Genomic DNA, 27,630 nt, shown 5'->3' on the forward strand with positions numbered 1-27,630 from the left:
CATTTATTCGCTCTTTTGACACTCCTTAGGTACCAAGAGTTGCACTGCCTGTGGCTGGCTGGAGCCAGCACAGGCTGCAGCGGGAACGGAGCCACAGACTCTGCCTAAAGCTCACACCCAGGCCTTCAGGCTCTGCATGCTGAACTTTGTCTGTTTTCATCAGATTTTCCACTACTCCCTGAGTGCAAGTCAAAGAATCATGGCATTATTTAGGTTGGAAAAGCCCTCTCAGACCACTGAGTGCAGTCATTCCTCCAGCACTGCCAAGGCCACCACTGCCCTGTGTCTCCAAGTGCCACATCCACACGCCCTTCAAATCTCTCCAGGGATGGGAACTCCACCCCTGCCCTGGGCAGCTGTGCCAGGGCTGGACAACTCTTTCCATGAAAAAATTTTCCCAAATATCCAATCTAAACTTCCCCTGGCATGACCTGAGGCTGTTTCCTGTTGTCCTGTCACTTGTTCCCTGGGAGAAGACACCAACACTTTTTAAAAATTTATTTTCCCTGGATTACAGACAGCAAGGCAACATGGGGAGAGCAGGCTCCAAGCAGTGGGCAGCAGCACCTTGAAATATGGCAGCAGATGGAGGGTGCTGCCCAAATCAGCGCTGCAGTGGGGCGATGGCCAACACACAAAGGTCACAGCACAGCTGTGACAACTCCAGGGCTGGCAAGCAGGGACAGGAGAGAAAACCCTGCAGGGTTGTTCAGCCTGGGGAAGAGAAGGCTCCGGGGAGACCTTAAGAGCCCCTTCCCATAATTAAAGGGGCTCCTGGAGAGCTGGAGAGGGACTTTGGATGTGGGTCTAGAAGAACAGGACAAGGGGAAATGTCTTCCCACTGCCAGAGGAGATTGGAGATGAGGATAAATTCCAACAACAAATCCACAATATTGTATATTTTATTTAAATTAACAAAACTACATGTTTTCCAGGTTGCTTAAAGCATTCTGTAAAAACTGAACTCAACCTAAACAACAACAAAAAAAGGATATATTTTAATAAGACCCAGGGACTATTTCCAAGACATAGGAGTTGGGCTGAGGAATGAAGAAATAAAAAACCCACACACGCACGCACACGCGCCCCGTAAACAAACTGTTAGTGTTTGACACAGAATTTGGTTCGAAAGCTGCAGCTCCCCGTTCGTGGGCAGCCTTTACAAAACGCAATGCTATAGTCTAAGCTGGAAAAGAACCCACGGACACAGCTATGGCAACAACATAAATATCACGTAAGAACCCAAGGGAAAAGGGATGGCAAAGTTGCAAAGTCGAGTGTTCAGCTGGGAACGTTCCGGGGTTGCAGGGATGTGCGTTGATTTAATTCACTTCTAACGGAGTAGCTACTACAGCAGGAACACTGCTTGGCCTCCAGGGCAGGGGGAGCTGGGCATCCCGGGGAGGGCAAACACAACAAACAGAATTGCTGTAAGAACATCCAGTAGGAGCTGCAATGAACACTCAGGGAGCAGGCCTTTGGCAGAGGGCTCTGCCTGGTGTAACACCTCCTGACTGGAGGAGCCCCATGTGATGGTGCCCAGCAATCAAACCCACGCAAGGTGATCTTGTGGTGCCACCCTCTCTTTTTTCATAGTATTGAGCTTTAATAAATGGATGAGGGTAAATGGATAAATTCTGGGGTGGGAATTGTTATGGTACCGGGAATCGTGATGGCACCTGGGCTGACAGGAATGAGTTTCTCCTCTGTGCCTCCCCCGTAATGCTTCAGCAACGCACAGCAGCAGCAGATTGTTATCTTGTAGGGCCGGAACTGGGAGGGTGAGTTGCATGTTACCAGTAGTTAGCACAGACGTTTGCTCCTGCCTGCTCTCTGGATGCTCCCGGCCATGGAAGGTGTGCCCTGAGCAGCACAGACCCTTCCCCACCGTTCACTTCTCTGAACTGGGCCCAGCAGGGTTCAGCTCCGGCCTCCAGCCCGGATCAGTTCCCACTCCCCTCTCTTTGCCAAAGGCCTCCCAGCACGGGGCTGAGCGAGCCCGGTGCCTGTGTCTGCTCTGGGAAAGCAAAGATCCACATTAGTGCGTGACCAGCGGATCCTTTCAAGTCCTTAATCCCTGCAAGAATCCAGCTCTGCTCCAGCCTGCCAGCGCACAGAGCGAGACTGCCCAGCTCCCAGGGATGCACTGTAACAAAAGGGAAGGTGGAGGAAGCTACAAAAGCACGGGGAAGCCAAAGGGACTGAGAACAGGGAGGAGCTGGCTGTGGGATCAGCCAGCTGGGAACTTGGGTCAGGAGTGCTCTGTTCTCCTGCAACTCAGCATCCAGGCAAACAGCTGTATCCAGCAAACAGCTGCAAAACCTGCTGAGAAAGCAGTCGCTGCTTCTACTAAAGCCTTACTAACGGCCTACTCCTCTCCCAGCTGTGCTTCATCCAGCCACAGAGGGTGGCTGCCCCAAAGACTCGGACAAGGGTCGGTACAGCCACGGCGGTGGAATTAAAGGCTTTTACAGCAAGGCTCCCCCCCCAACCAACACCTTGTGTAAGCTGCACACAGGAGCAAACCCAGAGTAGTGAGCACGTGCTCCTGGCTGAGCTCCCTGCAGCAGCTTTGTGCACCAGCACACCCAGCAAAATCAAACCAGCCCCACGGCAGCTCTGCCCCGGCCCCACATCCGCACCTGCGACTTTGCAACCTCAGCGCCCTTCCAGCGGGGTTTTACGTGCCCGAGTGTAACACAATATACACAGCCCTCCCCCCAGGAATAACTACACCATAGTAAAGAGTTACAAATGTTCTGCTCGCTGTCGCTGCCCTGTGGACGCACCAGGGACGGGGCGCTCGAGGAGCGGGTGCGGCCGGAGGGGTCTCCAGCCAGAGGGACTCGCGTGTCCTCTGCTCCCCACGCCAGGCCGGTCCCTGCTGAGGCACCTCCGTGTCACTCCTGAGCCTCCTTCCGAGCCAGCTTGTACACCTCCGTGGGCCCGTCCACGTGGGTGATGGTGGTGGTGAGCTGCAGCTCCTCCCCGCTGTTCACCCCCAGGTCACCTGAGAAACAAAGGTGTTCCGTCAGTGCGGTCTCACAATGCAATATGGGACTATTCCAAAGGAAAAGATCCACTTGATTCCCTCCAGCCGCTCAGCTGCCTAAGCCACGAACCAGCAACTTTCCTATAAATTGTTTTATTTACAGCTCTTTAAATGGAAGCACAACAAACACATTGAGGGGCCGTAGCACATCCAGAGAAGGGAACGGAGCTGGGGAAGGGGCTGGAGCACCAGGAGTGGCTGAGGGAGATGGGAAGGGGGCTCGGCCTGCAGAAAAGGAGGCTCAGGCAGAACCATCTGGCTCTCCTCAACTCCCTGACAGGAGGGGCTATTTTCTCCACTCCTCATCCCTCCATCTGAGCTGCACAGTTCCATCTGGGCAATGCTAAAAGGCACAGAAACCACCCTGAAGGTTCCACCCAGCCTTGGCTAAAAGTCAAACCTGTATAACCCAGCCATTCATTCAAATGCCTGCTTGGAAACCCAAACCATCATTTGCAAAACTTTTCAAGGCGCCGAGTGTGCACTTGGACCAATGAGGGCAGTGAGGAAAGCCAAGCAATCAATTAATATGATTGGTAAAGCAAGCTTCTGTTTATTTTGAGTACACCAGTACTTTTATATTGTTTTCCAGTAACTATGCATACTTGTTGTTAGTTTATTGGTTTAATTGCTTATACATGTCCTGAGTTTATTTGTTTAAAGCAAGAGATTACATTTACATATTCCTCCTACTTTGTGGTTATGCATACTTTATGGTTTCTATTCTCATCGCTGTCCTTGCCCTCTCGACCTTGTCAGCAGGCAGGATGCAGCATCTTCCTATCCTGGCGTGTGGCCTGGTTATGCTAGGTACAGCTCACTTGTGCTAAGCTGCTAAGTTAACATGTATGCTGAGTTAACATGGGCTTTGCTTGTACAACATTTCCACGGATCCATGGCCCTTTTCCTCCAGCCCTTCTTCCACAGAACAAAAAAAGGGCACAGAAGGCACACCCTGATTTGTACCCCTTTGTCCCCTCGAGAGCCCTCAGGTCATTTGGGGACATTTACCATTGGACTGGTCTTCGCCGTAGTTCTTGTGGGATGGCGCGTACAGGAACATGAGAGCGAACACGTAGAGATTCCACATCCCGTAGATGCCGGTGAAGAAGGCACTGTTCACCTGGATTGTGATGTCCCCCCACTTCCAGTGGCCTTCTGTCACCTGTCCAGAGAAAACAGACACGGACAGGCCATCAGGAAGAGCAAAGTCCATAAAGACACGGCCTTGGAGTACATCAGTGAGAACAGCATCAATTCAACAGGATAGAGGAAATGGAGTGTAAAAGGTTCAGTGAGGCAGAAGTCAGGCTGGGATTCTCCTCTTCAGGCTCGGTCTGCAGGGACAAAATGCTCCTAACAAAGTGAATCCCTCAGGACTCCTTCAGCTCTGAAGTCTCATTTACTGCGACCGAACCGCTGCGCTCTGCGATACCCCTGCCGCAAGCATGTGCTCAGCACAGACTGACACACAAAGGGCACTACCTGGGGACACCACTGACATCCCTGAACATCCACCTGCTAAAAATAGACCTTTTATAGCAGGAAAACCAGCGTGAGTAATGGGGGAATTGATGTGCTGAGCACGGCTGGCTGAGGAGAGGCCAGGCTGACAGCACCAACCTGCCACACGCTGAGGCCTGTCAACATCCATGAAAATATCATCAATATTAATATTCCTTGAAGGTACACAGACTGCTCAGGCTGCAGTGTTGCTTTCTGTTAAAGAACAGCATAAAGACCAAGAAGAAAACTACAGTAGCTTAAAAAGAGATCCATGGAGATGCTCTGAGGCTGGAACCCCTCTGCCATGGAGCCAGGCTGGGAGAGCTGGGCTGCTCACCTGGAGAAGCAAAAGATGCAGGGAGAGCTCAGAGCCCTTCCAGGGCCTAAAAGGGCTCAAGGACAGCTGGAGAGGGACTGGAGGGACAGGACACAGGGAATGGCTTCCACTGCCAGCGAGCAGGGATGGATGGGAGATTGAAAGGAATTGTTCCTTCGGAGCGCGGGCAGGCCCTGGCACAGGGTGCCCAGAGCAGCTGTGGCTGCCCCTGGATCCCTGGCAGTGCCCAGGGCCAGTTTGGATGGGACGAGGAGCAGCCTGGGACAGTGGAAGGTGTCTCTGCCCATGAGATGGGCTTCAAGGTCCCTTCCAGCTCAAGCCAGTCTGTGATTCCATGATTCCAGCAGTGGTAAAAGCTCTGGTAAAAGATGGTAAAAGATCCGTACAGAGGTGACATGGGAGCTCAGGACAAACAGGTACAGCTCCTGCTGGGCACAGCAGGCTGCAGTCAGCCCAGGGAAGGTTGGATGCCGTCACATCTCCATGGGCACACAAAGCCACCCCAGTGTTTCAGTGTGAACAGAACATTTTCCTCTCGCTGAGTTCTCAGAAATGACTAAAGCCTGTTGGCCGATTTCCGCACGGCGCGGCCCCGACGCTCCCCGGGAGCCAAGGGCCTTTGTGCCGGCTCCAGCCTCAGCAACTGCATGGCAGAGCTTCAAATAAACCAACACAACTTCTTCCAAAGCAACTCGTTATCAAACGTGCTCAGAACAGGCCAGGCCAGTCTGACCAGCAACGCGTGGCGTCGGGAGCGGCCGGGACGCGGCGCTGAGGCTCTGCCAGGAGCCCAGAGCCACCCCTCACCTGGCTCACGATGAAGAAGATGACGGTCATGGCTGCACAGGCCAGGGTGATGAGCATCATGAACTTGAACCTAAAAATCAGCCCCTGTTTAGAGAGAAATGTCACCGGTCACATTAACAGAATCCACAAAACCCATTTTTGGTTTTAGGATAGACAAGACACGAGGATAAAAAATAAAAAATAAAACAAGGGTCCAACCCACGAAACCCCAAAGCAAAACAACCTCCACCCACTCGTGTGCCGTGCTCAGCACAGCCCATATCCTCCGCTCCCCACACGTCTGCCGGAAGCTCCGCGCGGGGTGGGCGCGTCTGGCAGCGCTGCCTTTCCGTGACATTTGCCCAGTGACTGATTGAGCAGCAGTTAATTCAGGGGAAGAGGTGGCACTCCGGGCTGCAGGGGGCACGGCCCGACAGCTCACGGCCCTTGTAAAACAAAACACCAGGTGGGGTCGGTGCCCAGCGTGGGCTCGGGCTCTCACCACACTCATCCTCGCCCCAGCCCAGCTGGGAGGGAGCTGCAGCGATTCCAGTGTCTGGAAAACCTGGCTGGCTAGCACAGAATGGGGATTCTGAAACAAACTCCTTGGCTGGCAATCCCACGGCCCACCGCCCCTGCTTTCACTGGTTCTACATTTTTACTTACAAATTCTTCTGGTTTTGGGTGAGTGCGTGGGTTTTTTTAACCTGGTTCTGGAATTTAGGTGGAAATGTCAGTGTCTGCGTAATTACCCTGCCACACCACGACAACAAAGGACTATTAATTTAACTCTTCCACACCAGATCCCTGCTCCCCAAATGTTTGGATGTGGAGTGTGGCAGCAGCACCTCTGCACCACAAGCTGAACCCCTGTGCCTCCTGCTAGAGGGAAAAACACTGAGTATCTGCTTCAAATTCTTTCAAGTCCAGTTTTCTGAATTTTTGATGTGCATTCTTGATGGATGATAATGACTTGTTTAAAGAAGAAGTGACCATAATTAAACAGAACAACTTTGGGGATAAATATTTGCACCCCTGCAGAAGCAGGTTAAGCACTCAGGTTTGGCAGCAGGCAAATCAGGTAGGACTGAAAAACATACAAACTCATAGGCTAAAAATGGGGATAATGGGGGGAGCATGTTGTGGTTTGACCCTCCAGCAATTTCGTAAGGAAATGACAATCCCCAAAATCCAAATTTGTACAGTGAAAAACCAGATGGTCTTAGCAAGACCTCCCATTAAGCACAAGAGTTAATATTAAAGGAGGAGAAATGGAAGTATGAGGATATTATGGATAAAGGGGGTCTCAGAACAGACTGTGAGTCCAAAATGTCTTTTAAAAACAAGGAATCTGTGCCCCAAGGAGGGCCCTTACCTCGTAGTGAAGGCGGCGAGCCTTGCTCATGGCAGGGAGGCTTGACTGCTTCCCACTGATGTTTCTGAACACTTGGAAGACCATAAAACACAGGAAGAGAAAATAGAGGCACAGGCAGATCCCTGCGACTATAATAAAGGCCATCTGTGCAGAGGAAGTTAAGGGAAAATGGTACAAACTAACAGGAAATCCTAGAAAACATTACCCAGGGAAAATGGTACAAACTAACAGGAAATCCTAGAAAACCTTACCCATATTCAGCTCCCCAGTGATCTCCTGCAGTGCCTGGCCAGCCCCTGCCCCACAAAAGCAGGGAGTTTGCCCACAGCTCCCAGGGACCTGGCAGGAGGGAGCACCTCCCTCCCTATCCCACAAGCAGGGAAAGGATACAGCCAGCTCCGTGCCCACCTCGGTGGTCCAGATGCTGTAGAAGGGGTTCTTGAGCTGCACTCCCCTGCAGAGAGGAGAGAAAACACCAACTGTCAGAGGGCTCAGAGGGCCCCTTGCCCACTCTGCAGCCTGGGAATCACAGACTCAGGGAACATCCTGAGCTGGAAGGACCCACAGGAATCGCTGATCCAGCTCATGCCCTGCACTGACACCCCAAAAATCCCACCCTGTGGCTGAGAGCATTGTCCCAGTGCTTCTGAAACTCTGGCAGCCTTGGGGCCGTGCCCATTCCCTGGGGATCTGTGCAGTGGCAGCACCCTCTGGGGGAAGAACCTTTTCCCAAGGCTCTGCAGAGGAAAAGCCAGCAGTGCTGCTTTGCCATGTGGGTGAGGAGAAGGTGGGGTGGGAAGTGTTTCCATGGCCAGCACAGTTGGGAGCACTCCAGGAGCCTCCCCTGGCTCTGGGAGATGGGGCTGTGCACCCAGCCATGGGGACCCAGCTGGTCCCTGCTGCAGGAGGGGGCCAGGAGCATTCCCTGCTCTGGGATGGCCGGGCCTGGGCAGTGCAGCTGCACCCACCTCTCACACATGTCAAAGATGAAGAGGCAGAAGGAGCCCACAGCGATGGGCCCAACCTGCTTCCAGTAGCCCGAGAGCCGGTTCCGCTCGTTCTGGTCCTGGGCACCAGGTGGGGAGGAGCAGAAAAAGGAAAAGCAAGTTAGCCTCAAATCCCCTCAGCTGGTGCAAGTCCCCCCAGCATCATTTCCAACCCACAGCTGCCAGGTTTTCCTGGAAGTGGGGCTGGAAACCACGTTCCCATGGGGGTGGTACCCACCATCATGTGCTCCCCACAGAAGATGATCCAAAACGAGAGCAGCATGGCATAGAAGATGCCCTGTCGAATGTCCCCAAAGAGCAGCATCCAAGTCCAGTCAAATCCGATGGAAAACCACTCCACGGGGATGTTAATGAACGTCATGGAAATTCCCAGAGCAAAGATGACCCTGGAGAGGCACAAACACCATCTCTGTCCAGTGTGCAAGGGAAGGACAGAGCCCCAAAAGCCAAAGCTGCGTGTGGAGAGCAACAGAAGGAAATCCAGCACTTTTTGGGAAGTGTCACCTCCTGCCACCAAACCCCTTAGGACTGAGCTCCTCAGAGCAGCTCCTTTTTCTCCAGGGGTTTAACAGGAAAGAAAAGAGAAGCTGTGGAGGTCTCCAGCTCCCCAGGTGCCTGGGTGGAGGGATGGGATGGAGAAGAGACAATTCCTATCTGCCAACCATGGGCTCTGCCTGGGAGCAATGACCACCTCAGTGGGTCCCCTGGGCCACCACAGGTTCCTACTCACTTCTCCAGCAGGACAGGAGCACGTGTCATCAGCGTGATCCTCCTCCAGTACCACACCATGATGATCAGAATGCTGGGCGTCAGGAAGGTCTTCATGGCAAACCACACCTTGGTGAAGCCCCCGTTTTGGTGGATGCCCTGAGGAAAAGCAGGGTACAGGGTTTGACAACATCACCCTGTGCTTCTCCTCATGGAGTGTCAGGAGAGGCACACATGTGGGAGTGCATCCCAATGATGGTTTGGCCAATGATGGACAGAGAACAGGGGCCCACTGAGCCCCCAGGCCACCTGGGCAGGTTCCAGAAGGTCTGAGAACAAATGCCAGCAGACACAGCTTCCATGGCGAGGGAGAGGGGGAATTCTGACACAGCATGGAAAAAGCTGGCAGAATCCCTCCCAGACAAGTAACCAGAGCCTCATGGAGCCAAGTCACCCCTGGTGGGAAGAGCATTGGCTCATTAACGTGTTTCTCCAGCCACGCGTCCTCCCACCGCTGTCTGCAGCCACCGCAGCCGTGGTGGGAGGGCTCCAGCTGGGAAAAGCATCCCTGCTCACCCAGCCTCGAGGGCAAGGATCACTGACAGCCTTCCCACACATGGCCACAGCCAGCTGCAGGCAGACCAGGCCCCCTCTGAACCCTCCTTAGCTCCTGTCTGTAGGAAGGACTCTGCATCGCAGGCAGACTGCGGTGGGAAGCAGAGGACACAGGGAGCTCGGGGCCTTGGGAAGAGGAGGAGGCCTGGGGAGGGCTCCTGCCAGGAGCAGGGCATTCCCAGGGAGCAGGACAGTCCCCCTGGAGGCAGAGGAGCTGGGGCAGCCCGGGCACAGCGGCTGGGTGCCAGGGGAGGGCAGGACGCTCACCACGAGGCGGATGTCCTTGATCTCGCCGATGCCCACGTTGATGCCCTTCCTGTCGTTGACGGGCAGGCGGATGTTGATGAGGTAGTACTTGTGTGCCACACTGCCGATCTCCATGAAGGGCAGGAAGTCGCAGTCGTAGTGACGGCCCTCGGACTCCACCGTCTGCAAAGGGCAGCAGCACAAGCACGGCCCTCAGCCCCGGGGCCAGCACGGCACACAGCCCTCCAGCTGGGAGCACTGGGAGCCTGTGCGTGAGGGACACCTCTCCTCGTGTTTTGGATTGTGTGGGTCACTGAGCAGGCAAGGTTTGACCTCAGACAGGTTCACATTTCAGGCTTCAATGGGAGCCTTCCTACATAAACCCCATACAGCTCCCTAACAGGAGGTGGGAGCCAGGTGGGGATTGGCCACGTCTCCCAAAAAAAGTGACAGGACAAGAGAAAACGGTCTCAGGTCGTGCCAGGGGAGGTTTGGGTTGGATATTGGGGAAAATTTTTTCATGGAAAGGATGATCCTATGGTTCTGTGATTGGAAGAGGACAATTCTCACCCATCCCCACCAGCAGTGTCATTGAAATTCCTTACTTTTGGAGAGCCAAAGGTGCACTTCAGCTTCCTGATCTCTATGGCATGTGCTATTTCCTCCCAGTCATCGAACATGTCATCACGATAGGCCAGCGACACATCCAGGGTGATCTCTGCGTTTTCCTCTGCAACAGCACGGAGACAGGAGGCTAAGAAGGTTCCCAGAGTAATTAAAAAACACGACACAAAGTTCCTTTATGAAGATAACTAATGAACTGAAGCCGGGAAAAACTCAGAACCCGCCACACACAACAGCATTGATGTTTTCTATGTGCCTTGTTTAGCTTCAGTTGCTCTACAGAAGGGTTTGGAACTCTCCCTTCCTCACCTACAGAACATTTCAGAGCCCTCCCCTGCTCCTCCACACCTGCCCTGACTTGTTCCTGCCTCTGCAGATGGCCCAGCTTGCACGCCAGTGACACACATGGAGTCATGGCCTGGCAAGGTCACACACCCCTGCGGGACCAGCAGCTCATCCCCTCCTGGACGTGTGCACAGTGACAGGCTGGGATACAGCAGCGGGAAAGGTGCTCCTGGCAGGGCACTGCCAGCGGGACTGAGGCTGGATCAGGCTCGTTCAGGCTGGAACAGGCTCACTGAGGAGCCATAACTGAGTGAGTTCGTGCACTGGAGCAGCAGCTGAGGCTGCCAAGGAGCATCCACACGTTTAAAAACTTGAGGCAAGTCTGTACCAGCTCCACCAGCTGGAAAATCCTCCTGTTTACCAGGCACAGATCCCAGGGAAGGCTCTGAACGAGGAACACGCTCCAAAATGAGCATGTGCACGTTACAGCCCAGCCTCCTTTTGTAGGGCACCAAACCCTTAACAACCACAGCTGCTGGAAAAGCTCCAGAACCATCCACCTTGGAGAAGCACTGGGAGATGGCTCCAGAACCATCCACCTTGGAGAAGCACTGGGAGATGGCTCCAGAACCATCCACCTTGGAGAAGCACTGGGAGATGGCCCCAGAACCCATCTTTTCAGCTATATTTTTGTTGGGAATAGGTGGTGGCACACTCATCCCACCGGATGGGAAGGGGTGTGGATGGGATCTGTGGTTGGCAGTTCTATTTTTACGCCCTTCGGAGGTGGCTGGGTTGTGCATCTGATGTGGACACCTCAGGATTTTTCTGAGCGTTTTCTGGTGCACGTGATCTGCACCATCCAGATCCACATGCAGTCCCTTTCCAGCGCTGCCAGCAGTAGGGTTTCCATGAAACACGAATTTGCCATCTCAGATCCGCTGTTTAGGAGACCAGCAAAACAGATAAATGGGAACATAAGGTTGAACTTGGCCAGGCTAAAAAGAACCATGAACTCCATTTCAGAAGCCATAAAACCAACTGGAATGCTTGGGATTTAATCCAAGAAAAACAGCTTTCAGTATTTCATCTTTGCAGTCCAAATGTTGCTGCTGCCATGGAGTATGAAAACCAGAAGGCAGAAGATGAACTGCTGCGTGCCTTTCCAGGCCAATGGATTAGAGGCTCCCTCTGGAATTCCATCAGTCTCTCTGCTGGGGTGGCACCTCCCCTTGGAAATGAGTTTTGTGCAAAGACCCTTCAGGGCTGTCAACATAAAATACAGATATATCCATATATCCATATATTTCAGCACAGCAGACTGATGGCAGAGCTGTGTTAGTGGTTGGATTCCATCTTAGAGGTCTTTTCCAACCTAAGTGATTCCATGAGAATCCTACGCCAGCCTTCCATCAGCAACTCCCATTGTGCCTGAGCAACAAACAAGGACAGTGACAGAGAACCAAACCTTAAGGAGATTCGTGCCTTATTCCCATTAATCAGATGGTGAATAGACAATTTTCTGGGGAGGGGAGGATGTCCTTTTCCTGCACAGCATTAAACTGAGAGGGAGCAGGACCAGATTTATCAGGGATAAATCCTTCCCTGGCACAGGGTGGCTGTGGCTGCCCCTGGATCCCTGGCAGTGCCCAAGGCCAGGCTAGAGCAGCCTGGGACAGTGGGAGGTGTCCCTGCCATGGCAGGGGTGGCACTGGATGGTGTTTGAGGTCCTTCCAACCCAAATGAGGACAAGACACTCTCCTGGAGGTTTCCCAGCCCTGAGATCTATGCTCCTCCCAGTGAGGGACTCCCTGCTCATGCTCCAAACACCACCAGTGTCATTTTTCCCACTGGCATTTCACTGCCCAGGATCTTTTCCATGAATCACTTTATAGGACAATACTTGCCCAGGATATCTTCACTCACATTACAATGGCCTAAAAATAGTGGAGCAGTTTCAGGAGGGGGCTCTGTGCCAGCTGCACACTAACACAGCTGGCTGGGGAGAAGCCTATGGCAGGCAAGCAGAAATGCTGGAATTATTTCCATTACACTTCCATGCTTCAGCAGCTCCCTAAAATTACAAAACCTACCAAAAAGCCCAAGGCTGGGTGAATTAGAAAAGGAGGCTGCAGCACTCTGCCCTCTCGCTGTACACAGTTGCTTTCCAGCTGCAAAGAAACTCCATCTCCTTCCTCTGGCCCCCTCCTTTCCCAGTTCTGGGAAGGGGTTTTAATAATTGAGTGCACAATGCATCAAGAAAGGAAAGGGACAGCACAGAAATAGAAATTGCCTCTTCCTCAGAGGAACAGCCTGATTCTCTCCCAGCTTTCTGGGAAGGATAAACTCAGCTTCTAAACATCTGCATTCCAAAAAAATCTGTTTCAAAACCACTGGAAGTCCAGAGGGAGCTCCCAAGGTGAGGTGATCAGGGCTGGCTGCGCCTCAGAAAGGTGAGATCCCATGGGGTGTTCCAGGAGGCTCAGCCCCTGCCAGGCTCTCTCAGGGCACCTTACCAGGGCTGCCCTTCCCCTGTGTCCCTGAAAAACCCTTTCTGGCTGGATGGGGAGAGCTGACAGGTCCTGGATGGGGAGAGCTGACACAGGTCTGACTCCAGCTCTCTGTGGATGAGGAGTCAGCCATGAGTCACCAACATTTCCCAAGAGGCACAGCCCAGCTGCCCCTGCCCCAGGAAGGTTTTGGCACCCAGCACCCTGAAGAAACCAAATGCAGGTTTACTCTGTGCCTTGGCCTTGCTTAGGAATTGCAGGGGAAGAGGACAATGAAGGGCCTTGGAGGAAAAAAGCAGGAGACAGTTTGAAGTGGCTCAGAAACCTCCCTGGTGAAGGCCAAGGGGAGCTGGCAGAGCCCAGGACTGTGCTCAGCACCTTCAGACCCTGCAGAGGAGCAAGATGTGCCCCAGGCAGCGGCTTCCTCAGGAGGATAAACCCTGTGCAGCTCCCAGCAGTGCTGCTTTCCTGGATGGTCTGAGGCAGCTCCCAGAAGTTTTCAGGACAGTGAGCAGAGGCCTCAGCAGCTGTGGTGCCTTCCAGGAGTGGCCCTGGCTTGGCACCAGCCCCTGCTGGCATCAGCCACAGCAAGAGGAGGCCTGGAGGGCTCAGAGCCCCAGAGAGAAGAAATTGAATTGTTGCTTTAAAGGAAGAACTGAGGTTATTTCACATCCTTATTGCTGTCCCTTTCCAGGAGCTCAGCCCAAGCACCTGATCAATGGGGCCTTTTCATTTAACAGCAGGGGCAGACACACAGGTGCAATTAATTCAACTTAACAAGTCTGCTGTTTATTTCTGTAAGAGCTGCTACAACACAATCTAGCAAGCAAGAAATGTGTTACTTGTTCCTGAGATTCTACACTTAATTTACACCTGCTTGCAGCTTGGTACACGGTGTTGGACAATCCCCAAACCTCCTTTTTATTACCCAGGGGGCAGCCCTAGATGAGCTGTTCTGCTTTGAGATCTCAAAGAAGCCCCCCACCAGTGCAGGACTCAGTCACTGAAGGGCTCAAAGCCCAAGCAAAGGCTCTGCTCTTGCAGCAGAGCTGCTGCCAGAGGCTGGGTCAGCATTCCAGCAGCTGCTCCAAGGGCTCGGCCAGCTCCTGACTCCAGCACGGTGGTTCAGCTTGAAAATCCTTGGAATAAAGAGCTGTTTCCCTAATGCAATCATCTGTCCAAGTGGAGGGAGGTGAGGCCTTAATAAAGGCACAGAGCTGCTCTCTCTGTATTTCAGAGATAATTATAGGGATAAGAACACAGGTGAAAGCTTTCTGCAGTCTCATTTCTAACTTATCTTAATGATAATGTGTTAAATCATCCCTGCTCCATCTCTGCAAGTGCTGAAGGTGAGACAGGCTTGGAGAAGCCTGGGATAGTGGAAGGTGCCCCTGCCCAAGGCAGGGGGTGGGACTGGAGCTCTGAGGTCCTTCCCAACCCAAACCAGTCCGGGATTTTGGGATAAATAGCTGGAGGAACAGCTCCACGCTGAGCAGGAAGGGGTCAAGGACACAAAGATGGCTAAAAAAGCTTTTAACTCCAACCAACTCCCTGAACTGATTCCACCCCACAGATCCCTGAGCATGGAGCCAGCCCCACAGCCAGGCTGGAGCCAGGGCAGCAGCTCCACACAGCCAGCCCGACCAGTCTGGAAAGCAAATTGTTTATTCACTGTGCCTTATAGTTAGAGAGGGATTTCCCCAAACACTTTAAAACATGCAAACACATGGACAGCTTCCCTTCCAGGGAGGGCCAGAGCAGTGCTGCCCTTGCTGCTCTCAACATGATTTTGCAGGTTTTAGTGCAGGATTATTTCTGACTTGGGGGGGAGTTGTGCGTTTTGTGTGTCAGGGAGGGTGTTATATATTTACTTAGTATTTATGTAATAGCTTCAAACAGAGAGAAGGGGAATTAAAGTTAGATATTGGGAAGGAATTCCTGGCTGTGAGGGTGGGCAGGCCCTGGCACAGGGTGCCCAGAGCAGCTGTGGCTGCCCCTGGATCCCTGGCAGTGCCCAAGGCTGGGTTGGAGCAGCCTGGGACAGTGGGAGGTGTCCCTGCCATGGCAGGGGTGGCACAGGATGGACTTTGAGGTCCCTCCCAACCCAAACCATTCCAGGATCACCAATTCCCAGATTCAGGAAGTGCTGCAGCACCACCACAACTCACACACGAGGTAAAAACCCCTCTAGGGGAGGCCCTGTGGGCAATGAGAGCCAAGCTCCCCGTGCCAGGCACTTACTGAGGTCGTTGTCCATCTTGAAGGCGATGTCCAGCTGCATGATGAAGAGCATGAACTGGAACCAGGGGCTCATCTCCTTGCTGGGCAGCGGGATGTGCACGGCGAACACGATGTCGTTGGCCTCGATCTGCCGGCTCACGGCCTCGTCGAAGTCCTTCAGCTTCTTGCAGTGGTTGGGTCCCCAGGGCATCAGCCACTTGGCTTTGTGGTGGTTCTTCCTCACGTCAATGCACTTCACTGACATGTAGGGAACAGCTGTCGTGGGGCTGGGGGCTGGCAATGCGAGAGAACCACACTTGTAGCATCTGCACAATCTGACACGGCGGCTTCCCCACCCAAACTCGCAGCTCCCCGCTCGCCTCTTTGAAGGCAATTTAAAACAAATGCACCCAGTGCTGCTCCTTCACAGCCCTTTGATCTCACAGTCAAGTAATTAAGTTTATTACATCCACAGATGCATTACTGACTTTGTAGTGGGATCAAATTAGGATTAATTGAAGAGCTGGGATCTGCCGGTTCAGTCTCAGATACCTCGGTCACACAAAATCAGCCTGATTTACTGAACTCTTCTCCTTTCCCTGTGCTCACCCAAGCAAATCCACACAGAAAGCATGTGCCCAGAGAAACCTGGATGGATAAACTAATTCCAGACCTCGTGGTCCTGCAGGGCAGGAAGATTTACCACGGGGATTTGCACCGTGCAACGCCACACATCTCCTCGGGCAGGAAGATTTTCCCCTCAGGCAGTGAGTGGCATGGGACTCTGCAGAAGGTGATTTTCATGTTGTTACCATCCTCATTCTGATCATCCAGGACTTCCCTTACAGATCACAGCCCCCCCCAAAACTCCAGCAGCAGTAACACCACCCTACAAACTCCCAATATTCCAAGGAGGAAAACAACCCCAGAGTGAGCTTCACCTCCCAGCCAGGGCTCCTGGCTGCCCCCAGCCCTGCACTGCTACACCCAGATGATTCAGCCCTGGCTCCCTTGTAATTTGGGCACAGCAGGATCATCCCAGCAGCTCTGGAGCCTTTGGGATGGCAGCCAGGAGCCCTGTGGAGCACCTTGGCCAGCGTGCCACCTCGGCACAGGGTGACATCCACACGGCTTCCCACGGGCAGGCAGCGGTGACTCAACGCCAGGCAGGAGGAAGTTACTCAAAAGCCAAATGTTTATCAACTGCATTTTTTCCATTTTTTCACAGCACTGAGTTTCTTCCAGCTCCAGAGGCACAGGGATGCTGGGATAAGGGTGGGCTCCAGGGCACTGGTGTGAGCAGGTGGGTTAATGGTTGGACTCGCTGACCTTAGAGGGCTTTTCCCACTGAAAAGGATTCAGGAGAACTCCCAGATGGATCCCAGCTCCTGGGATGCATTGTTGCACTGCTGCATTCCAAACCCTTGCTACATGCGGGAATCACACAACACTCGGACAACCCCAAAACTGAACAAGTTAATGATATCAGAATCAGGACATATCCTGAACTGGAAGGGATTCACAAGGATCACTGATCCAGCCCCTGTCCCTGCACAGACACCCCAAATCCCACACTGAGCATCCCTGGCAGCGCTGCCCAAACCCTCCTGGAGCTGCTCTGGCAGCCTCAGGGCCGTGCCCATTCCCTGGGGATCTGGGCAATGCCAGCACCCTCTGGGGAAGAACTTTTCACAATATCCACCCTAAATACTGCATCAAGAAACAGCAAAGTAGAATAAAACAAAGCCCTCAACAAACAAACACAAATGAAGCTGCAAGTCCAGGGTTACTGAACTCTCATGACGTGCCCACAGTGCATAAAACACTGCAATAAATGCTGATTCCTCTGCCGTGCCTCCACACAGAGCCCAGTAACCACAGCTAGAGCTGCAGCTGGAAGGGAGTATCAGGAATATTGCTGTGAAGTAAGCCAGGCATTTCAGCCGAGCTCTCTGAGCTCTTTAACTCTGACACATTCTGGGTGATTTCGAAGGCATTTCTGAATTAAGAGACAGCGTTCCCTCTACAGAGAAGCCGAACGTTTCTTGCTTTGATGCAACTCATTATAGCCATAAATACATGTTTTCATCACTGCCTGATTATGATTTTAAACACTTGGCACGCTCCCTGCAGCCTCCCCTCTGCCAAAGTCACAGCTTTGAGGAGCATGAGACAATTACTATACATATTCCTCGTCGGGAATCGCGCACCAAACAAACGCCGGCACTTGGCTTCCATTGCTGATCTGGCTCCTGGCCCACTCAATCCAAGTGAGCGTTGAACCAAGTGGAAAAAAAATGCTTTGTGGAGCTGCAGCCAACTCAGCCAAGAGCATTACAAAGCGCTATGCAAAACAAAGCTCTCACCCAGGGATTTGGGCTGTGCTGCGGTGCCAAGGGCTGCCCCAGCCCCTCTGCCCCCAGCCCGGGGGTGCAGCAGCCCCACGGATCCCAGGATCTCTGTCAGCCTGTAAATAATGGAGTGACTGAACAGCTCTGTGTGCACAGCGCGGTGCAGCAGCCTCGTGCTGCTGGCTGCCATGAGAGTGCAGGAATGCAGGTCCCACTTGGAGCACGAGGGGAGCAGAGCTCCCAGAGCAGGGTGGGCAGCAGCCAGGGGAGTGCAGCTCTCTGGGAGCCAGCCCAGCCAGGAGCCTCCAGCAGGGAGTCCTGGAGCAGCCGTGGGGCAGAGAGCCCTCGTGCCAGGGGGCTGGACACCAGCAGTGCCAGAAGCCATGGGCAGGAGGTGCTGGAGCTGCCAGCTGTGCCACAGCATCACAAAGAGACCTTTAAGTTTGTCTCATTCCAAAGCCCTGCCACGGCAGGGACACCTCCCACTGTCCCAGGCTGCTCCAGCCCCAGTGTCCAGCCTGGCCTTGGGCACTGCCAGGGATGCAGGGGCAGCCACAGCTGCTCTGGGCACCCTGTGCCAGGGCCTGCCCACCTTCCCAATATCTATTTATCTAAATTTCCCCTAGACTTCTGCCTCTGCATCTCCTCCAGCTGGGCCTGCAAAGGTGCCCAGCTCACTGCAGAAATCCCAAATTGCAGGAGCAGAGCAGATCCTGCTGCTCCCTGTGATGGTTTTAGCCAGCAAACACTTGGAAAGCTGGGCACCTTCACCAGTGTGGCCACCACTGCCCAGGGAGGGCTTCCCATGGACTGCCAGGGCCACCTCAGCTGTGTCTCACTGACTGAAACAGTCCTGCACAGAATTTCATCCTTTCCATCCAGCCAGGAGGTCAGGGCAGGGTGCTCAGGGCCTGATCCCACCAGAAAACAAGGTCCAAGGGGCTTCCCTCAGGAGCTAGTCCTCAAAGAAAGAAAACTACACTCCTTCTCTGGTTTTAGACTCAAATCTGGGTTAAAAAAATACTGAGACAACTGAGCTCAACTTCTTAGCATTTTTTGGGGGTATATTACATACACCTAGGTTTGGGTAAGAGCCACCATCACTCAGTATTTTAATTTCAATAAATTCAGCAGATCTTCAAAAAGCTCCTGTGATGGAGCCTGGAACACTTCCTTCCTCCTGCCCTCAGGCTCCAGGATTCCCACTCCCTCTCAGCTCACCTTGGCAATCACATCCTGCACCTTCTCATCCCAGCACCTCCAGCACTGCCATTAACCACCGACCCTTGCTCCAGCACCATAAACAAGCCCTTTGGAAACTCTCAATTGCATTGTGTCCACACTGATTAAAGGCTGAATCCCCCTGACCTCGGGGGGATTTAACTTCTCCCGGCACCGGGAGCATTCTGCTTTTCTACTCAATTACCCCCTCCGGAGCCAGCCAGCACTTCCCAGCGAGCACACACAAAGGGCTTCTGCTTCATTACCCTAAGCGACTGCAGGGTAGGAATAAACAAGCTAATTTATCATGGACAGACCCAGCTTTTCCAACTGGAACAGCCACAACCTGGATAACACCGTGCATGCACTCAGGATTATAAATATGGGTTTATTGCAGCGTGATTTTTTTCTGCCTCCCTCTTTCCTGACCTCGATGGCACCAGTTTAATAAATTTGAGTGACACAGAGACTTTTAATTACTACTTCCTTGATAGCTCTTATTTCACACAGCTTTCTGGAACATTGCAGCAGCTTTTATATGCAGAATAATCGTATGTTTAAATAACGCCACTGCCTACTGGAAGCCCACTCCCCTTGGGAAAGGTTTTTCATTCTTATATTTGAGTTCAGGCTTTATCCAGACCAAAATCCTTTAAAGCCCCGGGGCACCAATTCCATCCTGATTTACAGTGGGAGTTTCCAGATATCCCGTTGCAGCTGAACACCCATATTTCTGTTGTTTCAGAGGCATTTTATCAGTACTACAGGATTCTCTGTCCTTTTTTTTTTTCAGACCACAAAAATGAACCTGTGCAAACCATCAAAGCCAAGTTTGCTGGATCAGAACAGAAACTTTGCGGCTGCCCCACAAAGGCTCTCTGGGACAGGGACAGGCTGGGAGCAGCCTGAGACAGTGGAAGGTGTCCCTGCCATGGCAGAGGTGGGGTAAAAATGGGATTTAAGGTCCATCCAACCCAAACCATCCTGGGATTCTGTGACTCTACAATCCAGTCACATATTGCTGGGTACTCTCATGTCCCAGGGGTTGTGTTTTTCCTCAAGGTTTGTTCTCCAGTGCTACTTTTGCAGCCTTGCTAGCAGCAAAGCCTCTTCAGAGCAGCACAAACGGGAGGTTTTTCCCAATAATTCAGTTCCCAAGGAGCTGCAGGAGCATCCGTGCCCACAGCCCTTAGAACTGAGGGAGCAGGGGATTCCCAGCTCCCTGATAAGCAGCCAAAGGGCTCCTGGGGAACAGAGATAAGGAATTATTCCCTCAGCCCCAGGCAAATCACACAGCAGGGAAATCTCACGAGGCACAACTTGCAGGGAGAACTGAATGAATGATCTGCATGATTCACATCCATATTCAACAGCAGCAACGAATACAAATGAGGTGAGCATGAGTGGAGCTCCCTAAATGCAGAAATGGATATTCAAACATATTTAAAAGAAGAAAGAGAGAAAAAAAAAAAAAAAGGAGGTAAGACTGATTTTAAATCAGTCAATTTACAAATTTACTAATTGCCACAGAGAGCCTGATCTTCCTCCAAGTCAGTTTTGCAGTGGGATGAGATGCATTTCCCGCAACTCGCAGCCAAGGTATGAAATCCTGCACTCAGACCCCAAGGAGCAGGAAGAGCTGTTGTTATTGAGCTTTTCTCCTGAGCCCGACACTCCCCCAGATAAGATACCTTGGAAACTGCCCGCGCTCAGATATGTGAGGAATTCCATCTCCATGTGAATGGGCCGGGCCAGGCCCTTCCCCGCTGGACACCTTGAGCCTTCAAAGGCTTTCCCAGGCTATCAGGGACTTCAAAGGCCACCAGTGTTATTTACCAAGGAAAAGGCTTCCTGTGTGGAGGTTTTCCCTCTCAAAGGGCAGGGAGGCAGCAGCAGCACTGCTTGGGAAGTGCTCGGGTCACGTTTAAACCAACAGAGGGGGAGCAGCAGGAGGACTGACCCGAGCTCTCCCAGGTTTGGGTTTGCAAGTGATGCAGCTGTGAAAAGAGACAAGCCCAGCACCTCTGAGGATTCCCAGCTCCTCGGGCCCCAGCACGGCCATTCCTGCCTGGGAACTCTCCATTTCTGGCACTTTTGCCCATTCAGCTACAGTTACAGCTCCTCAAAAGAAGAATGGAGCAGACCTGACTAAACAGACGTGACCTTTCGTGTCTGCTTTCTCCTGGCTCCCAGCGCCTCTGCCAAGGCTGCAGCACTGCAGGAATGTGTCTATACACGGGATCCATTGGCATTCATGGCCACGGAGCACCGACCAGCTCCTGGAGAGGCCCTGCATGAAAGGAAGTCAGGCACACAAAAATGTTCTTTATCCTCGGCCTGAAACACTCTTTCCTATCCATACCTTGGAAATCCGAGCGCTTTCCTTGTCAAAAGATCAGCTCAGCCCGAGGAAGGTAATGAAATCCCAGGAAAGAAAATGAAATCCTGGAAACAGGGGGCTCAGGAGCCAAATCAGACATTTAGATAATGAGCTGGGATTGTGGAGAGCTGCTCAGCCATGGCCACACATGACTCATTATCTCTCCGGGCCAGACACACAAGGAAGTTTGAGCTCCTCCAGTCACAACAATTCTGTTTTTTCCAGCCTAAGCCAGGGAAGGGAGCAGTGAACCTGCACCTCCTTAATCCATCCCCTCAGCCCAGAGGACTCATGTGCTAAATAAATCCCTCCACTTTTCCAATCAGTTAAATTTGTACAGCGTACGGGTGGGCACTGGGCCTGCAGCACCTCCCTGGGTGTGAACCTGCTCGGGCTGTGCCTGGACCACAGAGAGTTCTGCATCTGTTCTGTGCTTGTCTGAACCAAGGATCTGAGATTTGGGATACGGCACCCTTGGAATCATGGGAGTTGGAGTTGGAAGGGACCTTTAAAGTAACTCATATAAAATAAAATAAGTCATTAAAAATTCCCTTTCAAAAAGTTTTCAAAGCTGCACAGAGATCTGGGTTGTTTTTTTTTCTTTATGTATATAGAAAATAACTTTATATATATATAAATTCCAAGATGAAAAGGCAACTAGAAAGGGACACCAACAGCTTCCCACAGAAAAAGATAATTTGTAATCAAAAGCTTTGCTTTCCAAACAACCAAGAGGCATCAAACCCAGATAAATCCAGTCAGATTCTGCACACACAGCTTCCACCCTGGCAGCTGCCAGGAGGACACTGGTGTGTCCCAGCTCAGCTTTGGCCTGCAGCAGTTGTGGTGACCTCCACGGGAACATCCCAGCCACAATTCCCAGCAGCAGCACAGCCAGGTGGAACCTGCAGCTGGACCAACTGTGGAACCATGGAATTGTTTAGGTTGGAAAAGCCCTTTTAGGCCAGGAATTGAACTGTTCCCAGCACTGCCAAGGCCAGCACTGCCCTGTGTCCCCAAGTGCCACATCCACAGGGATGTTAAACTCCTCCAGGGATGGGGACTCAGCAGCTGTGCCAGGGCTGGGCAGCCCTTCCAGGAAGGAATATTCCCAATATCCACCCTGAGCTGCCCATGCCCAGCCTGGGGCTGTTCCCTCTGCTCCTGCCCCTGTCCCCTCCTGTCAGGAGCTGTGCAGAGCCACAAGGGCCCCTGAGCCTCCTTTGCTCCAGGCTGAGCCCCTGCCCAGCTCCTCAGGGATTCTGCAGCCCCTGCCCAGCCCCTCAGGGATTCTGCAGCCCCTGCCCAGCTCCTCAGGGATTCTGCAGCCCCTGCCCAGCTCCTCAGGGATTCTGCAGCCCCTGCCCAGCTCCTCAGGGATTCTGCAGCCCCTGCCCAGCTCCCTCAGCCTCTCCTGGGGCTCCAGACCCTCAGAGTCTCTCTTGTGCAGAGGACCCAGCACTGCCCCGGCACTGGAGGTGCAAGGTTTGTCCTCATGCCCTGCCCAGGGCTGTCCCAAGCCTGGTGGCATCCCAGGACAGCCACACTGGGTCCAGGGAAGGCAGAGCAGGCAGGGGCTCCTGGGAACGCCGGCATGTCTGTAAATTATCATCAGCCCCATTGCTCACAAACGACAACAGAAACCATTCCTGGTGATCCCAGTCTCCTGTAATCCACACGTGCCATCATTTACAGCAGGATAGTGGAGACAAGGCTGCATTAGGATTCGTTTTGTGGATCATGTTCTATCTCCCACTGCTGCATCCCAACTGATGAACACATCACACAGAGCCCAGAAGCGTGACCTTTAAACAAGATGTTTTCCACGAGGGGAGCAGACACCAGGAATCCCGTGGGGCTTCAAGTAGTGACAGCCCCACTTTCTGGAGCCAACAGTTCATTAAAAGCACAGCAGAGAAACAGCCCAATACAATTCTTTTTTGGGGGTGTTTGCTCCCTTTCAAGCTTTGCAAAGCTCCTTCCACACATGGGGACTCCACCACGGCCCTGGAGAGCCTGCAGCAGGGCTGGACAACCTTTTCCATCAAGAAATTTGCCCAAATATCCAACCTAAAGCCCCCTGGCACAGCCTGAGGGTGTTTCCCCTCATCCTGCCCCTTGTTCCCTGGGAGCAGAGCCTGACCCCACCTGGCTGCATGCTCCTGTCAGGGAGTTGTTGGCACAGGAGCTTCCTCCTGCCACAGGAATTTCTCCCTCCGTGTGCATCTCGTGCTTTGCCAACAGACAGCTCTGAGCAAATCCCACCTGAGAGCTGATAAGGTTCCTGCTGCTAAATAAAAGAGCTGTTGGAAACGTGGAAGCTGCAGTAAAACTCTGGCATCACACACTGACTGCCCAAAACCGAGCTGGGAACCAGCAGTGGCAGAAGCCCCCCGATGTGAGGAAAACCAGCTTTGTGGTGGCTGTATCAGTACCAACGTGCTGCATTTGGGTATTTTGGACTGGCACGAGGGATCTGTTAAAATAGAGCACTTAGTCATTGTTTTGAAACATGACCTAAGTGCCTGTGAGGGGAAAGGCTGGCTGGGCTGAGCAGCCCTGTCCCACTCGAGTACGTATTTTGGGTTGTCTAGACCTGGGCACACCAAAATAACCGGATTTTGGTGTCTGTTGGGTGCGCTGCATCCGACCAGAGCGGGGCCACCGTGTCAGTGCCACCTCTGCTCCCAGCCCACCTGGTGGCACCCTGTGGGGTGGCACTGGCAGCTCTGCTGGCACGGCTCTGATCCCGTCCCAACGCCGGCCACCGACGCGCCGCTCAGCGTGAGGAGGCTCCTTGTGGGAAACGCCACACGGTGGGAATCGCTAAAGGGGTCAGGCCCGAGCCCTGGATCAGCTTCCAGGGACGCAGGGAGCCCAGAACAGGGCAGGCTCCTGGGAAGAGCTGCTCAGCCTCCCAGGCCGCGTGTCACCCTGCCGGACGTTGGGGACCACACCTAGGTTACACATGGAACTTGGTGTTTCACAAGCACCAGACATCTATCCCTGGGTTTGCAGCTCCCAGGAGGGCTGGCTGGGAGCTGCTGGCTCAGGGATGGGCCTCTGAGCTCCTTAAATGCACCAGAAGGGGTAAGTGCTGCAGAGGAAAGAACAGTTTGGATGATTGGTCAGAGCAGTTTGATCTGAGGGAACCCAGGAATTAAAGAACTTTGGGGGCAGCACCCCCTAGGACCTGAGCACAGAGAGAAGATGCATTTCCTCCAGCAGGATGCAGTGACTGAGCCTGTGCAGGAATTGCAGCAGGATGCAGCGACCGAGCTCGTGCACGGCACTGAACTCAGCCCCAAGTCCCTGTCCCTGCTGGCCCCAGCCCGTCCAACCTGTCCATGAGCTTCCAGCCCCACCTGGGACACCCATCCAGGATGGGAGGGCACAAGGTGGAGGCCCAGCAGCAGCACCAGCCAATAAAACAGGGCACAAACCAGCTGGAAAACCAAACTAACATAATTTAAACTCTTTAATCTTTGAATCCCTTCAAAACTGAGCAGAAACACTTGTCTTTTCCCTGTAAAGCCAGCCATAAACATCTGTTTGTTACATCTGTCCCCAGATGCCAGCACAAACAAGGCTTTCTGTGCCACACCAGCCTTTGGAAAAACCAACTATTTCAATTTAGCAACGAGAAACTGCTAGAAAAACCCCTTTAGGATGAAGTCTGGCTTCTCTGCACAGCACAGGCCAAGACATTTTATCTCAGGAATCAGCAGTGGGTTCAGTAGCCTGCTCTTGAACCAGCCCTTAAAGAGAGAAAAAAAAAAAAGGAAGCAAAAAAGCTAATTCTGATAAACTCCGTGTGGTTTCAGGCCTGCAAGAGCAGGAAAAATGAGTTTTAGTCAATATGTGCCAGTGACTCCCTTGTGTCGGAGGTGAGGAAGAAAGAGAATGAGGGAAACAGAAGTTTTCCAAAATTATATTTAGTGGAATTTCATGGTTATTAGAGGCTGACAATTCAAGGGCAGGAAGGCAAAGCACTGATGGGCACCAGGAGCACAGTCTGCTCCTGAGGAACGGCCGGAGCTATTCCCTCGATCCCTCTCCAACAGAGAACAGCCCGACTCCATTCTCCCAGCCAAGCGCAACAAAGTTTCGGAGTGAATTTGACCCCGATTCCCCCTGAAGCCCTCAGAGCTCCGCAGGGACCTGCCCGGGGATGCCCCGCAGGGCCGGACAGCCCTGCCCGGACACAAAGGCGACATTCCCAGCCTGGAAATGGCCAAAGAGCCACATCCATGCGCCCATCACTGCAAGGAGCCGGCGCAGAACTCAGCTGCTTTCTAGTAAAAAAAAAAAAAAAAAAAAAAAAAAAAAAAGGTAAAAAACTCCCAGGACTGCCCCAAACTCGCTCTCCTCCATCTTCCTCCTTCCATCCCCCAGGGAAAACTCTGCTCGCCGCAGGGCCGTGTCCCAGTTCCCATCTCCCTGCCTTTGGGAACGCTCCGGGATAAACAAACACAATCTGGGCTTCAGAGTGCCCGGTGCGGAGCTGGGGAGCCGGGGGTGAAACCCCTCCCCGGGCGGCCGCGAGGGTTTTCCACGAACGGAAATCCCGGGCAGGAACGAAGCCAGGCCGAGCCCCCGCGGGCTGGAGCTTCTCCTGGGAGGGGATGGGGAACGGGGAAGCTCCTGCAGCGGGAGCGGGAGGTGGAACGGGAGGGGACCCGTCCTGACAGGGGTCGGGAGATGGGAGGGAGGGGAGGGAGGGGAGGGGACCCCCCTGGAACGGGATGGGGAGGGAGTGGGGGGATCCCCCGCAGAAACGAGCCCGGACAAAGCGCGAGTCCCAAAAAACCCCAGACCGGGACCCCCCCTCCCACCACTCGTTCCCCTTTTTCTTTCCTTCCTTTTTTTCCCTCCCTAGATTTTTTTATTAATTTTTTTTTTTTTTTTGTTCTCATTCTGGCAAGGGGAAAGGTTTCGTCTCGCGGCCGATTCGGAGGCCGAGGCACGGGGAGGTGCAGCGCCAAGAAGGGAGGAAAAATCCTTTTAAAAAAATAAATTATTATTATTTTCTAAGCCAACTTTGAAACGCGAGGCTCCCTGCGCGTTCCGTCGCCATACTGAAGCTTTCCCACTTCCCTCTTTCTTTAAGTCCAGGCTGAAACCAGGCCAAAAAAAAAAAAAAAAAAAAGGAGAGAAACCAACACAAAAACTTTTCCTTGGCCGGCTCCCCCCGCAGCAGCCGCGGGACGGGCACAAAGGGCCCGGAGCCGGGATCGCTCGGCTACAAAAGCGGATAATGAGATCATGGGAGCGAGTCAGCGATACTGTAACCAGCACTAAACAAGCGGGCAGCGGCGGGAGGAGGAGGAGGAGGAGGAGGAAGGCAGCGGCCCCCGGCACTCACCGATGAGCCCTCCCACCAGGAAGGCGATGACTTGGAGCACGAGCAGGATGCCCCCGACGATGCAGAGCTTGCGGGTGCTCATGTTCTCGATGATGGCCCCGGCCATGCTGGCGGGGCGGCGCGGGCCGGGCCGCGCGGGCCGGGGCGCTGCGGACGGAGCGGGGGCCGCGGGCGGGCAGCGGGCGGGCCCCGCTCGCCGCCCCAGCCGTGATTGTGCCGCTCCCGCCGCCCGCGGCCGCTTTAACCGGGCGGCCACACGTGACCGCCGCCCCTCCCTCCCCGCGCCCCGCCCGGGCCGCCACAGCGCCGGCAGCGGGGATGGGAGCGGCGCTGGGATCGGCACCGGCACCCGGGAATGGCACCGGCACCGGCACCGGCACCGCCGTGCGCTTACCGCAGCCCGGCACCGGCCCGGGGAGCAGCCCCGCCCGGGCATGGCAGAGACACCTTCCGCTGTCCCAGGCTGCTCCAACCCGGCCCTGGGCACTGCCAGGGATCCAGGGACAGCCCCAGCTGCTCTGGGCACCCTGTGCCAGGGCCTGCCCACCCTCCCAGCCAGAATTCCTTCCCAATATCCACCCAAACGGACCCACTTTCAGCTTCCAGCCGTTCCCTGTGTCCCGTCCCTCCATGCCTTGTCCCCAGTCCCTCTGCAGCTCTCCTGGAGCCCCTTCAGGCCCTGCCAGGGGCTCTGAGCTCTCCCTGGAACCTTCTCCTCTCCAGCCTGAACTCACCATCATGCTTTCCCCGCTGCTCTCCCATCCCCATGGCTCTGGGCAATGCTTTGTCCTGCTCCCAGCCCTACTTTGATTCACCCCAGTTGCTCACACTGAGCAGTTTTCCCAGTTCTGCTCCGTCCATCTCTCCCCATTTCCCCGAGGAGGATGCTGTGTACCCATCCCACCCTCGGGAAGCTGCTGTCCTCCTGCTCCTCCTGCTCTGAGCTCTGTGTGCTCACAGAGTCCATTGCACGGCCCAGAACCAGCTCATCACCCCCTGCCATCGCCTTTAGCAGCAGGACAAGGGGAAATGGATTTGAACT

At 53.6% G+C, this 27,630-nt stretch overlaps 1 protein-coding gene across 1 annotated transcript; it reads right to left on the reverse strand.

The window, feature by feature from the left end:
• Positions 1-884: 884 nt before the first annotated feature.
• WLS (Wnt ligand secretion mediator) lies at positions 885-26,726 on the reverse strand. Its single transcript, XM_054294527.1, has 12 exons — positions 26,589-26,726; positions 15,293-15,565; positions 10,238-10,362; positions 9,654-9,815; positions 8,794-8,930; positions 8,281-8,449; positions 8,025-8,122; positions 7,447-7,510; positions 7,057-7,200; positions 5,703-5,786; positions 4,064-4,217; positions 885-3,010 (listed from the first exon to the last, which is right to left on the reverse strand). The coding sequence occupies exons 1-12, from the start codon at positions 26,692-26,694 to the stop codon at positions 2,901-2,903; spliced, it is 1,626 nt and encodes a 541-aa protein (XP_054150502.1). The 5' UTR covers positions 26,695-26,726; the 3' UTR covers positions 885-2,900.
• Positions 26,727-27,630: the final 904 nt, after the last annotated feature.

The sequence above is a fragment of the Melozone crissalis genome, unplaced genomic scaffold, assembly GCF_028551555.1.
Source record: "Melozone crissalis strain CALT ecotype California unplaced genomic scaffold, PUWL_Pcris_2 ptg000254l_1, whole genome shotgun sequence".
NCBI classification, from domain to species: Eukaryota; Metazoa; Chordata; class Aves; order Passeriformes; family Passerellidae; genus Melozone; species Melozone crissalis.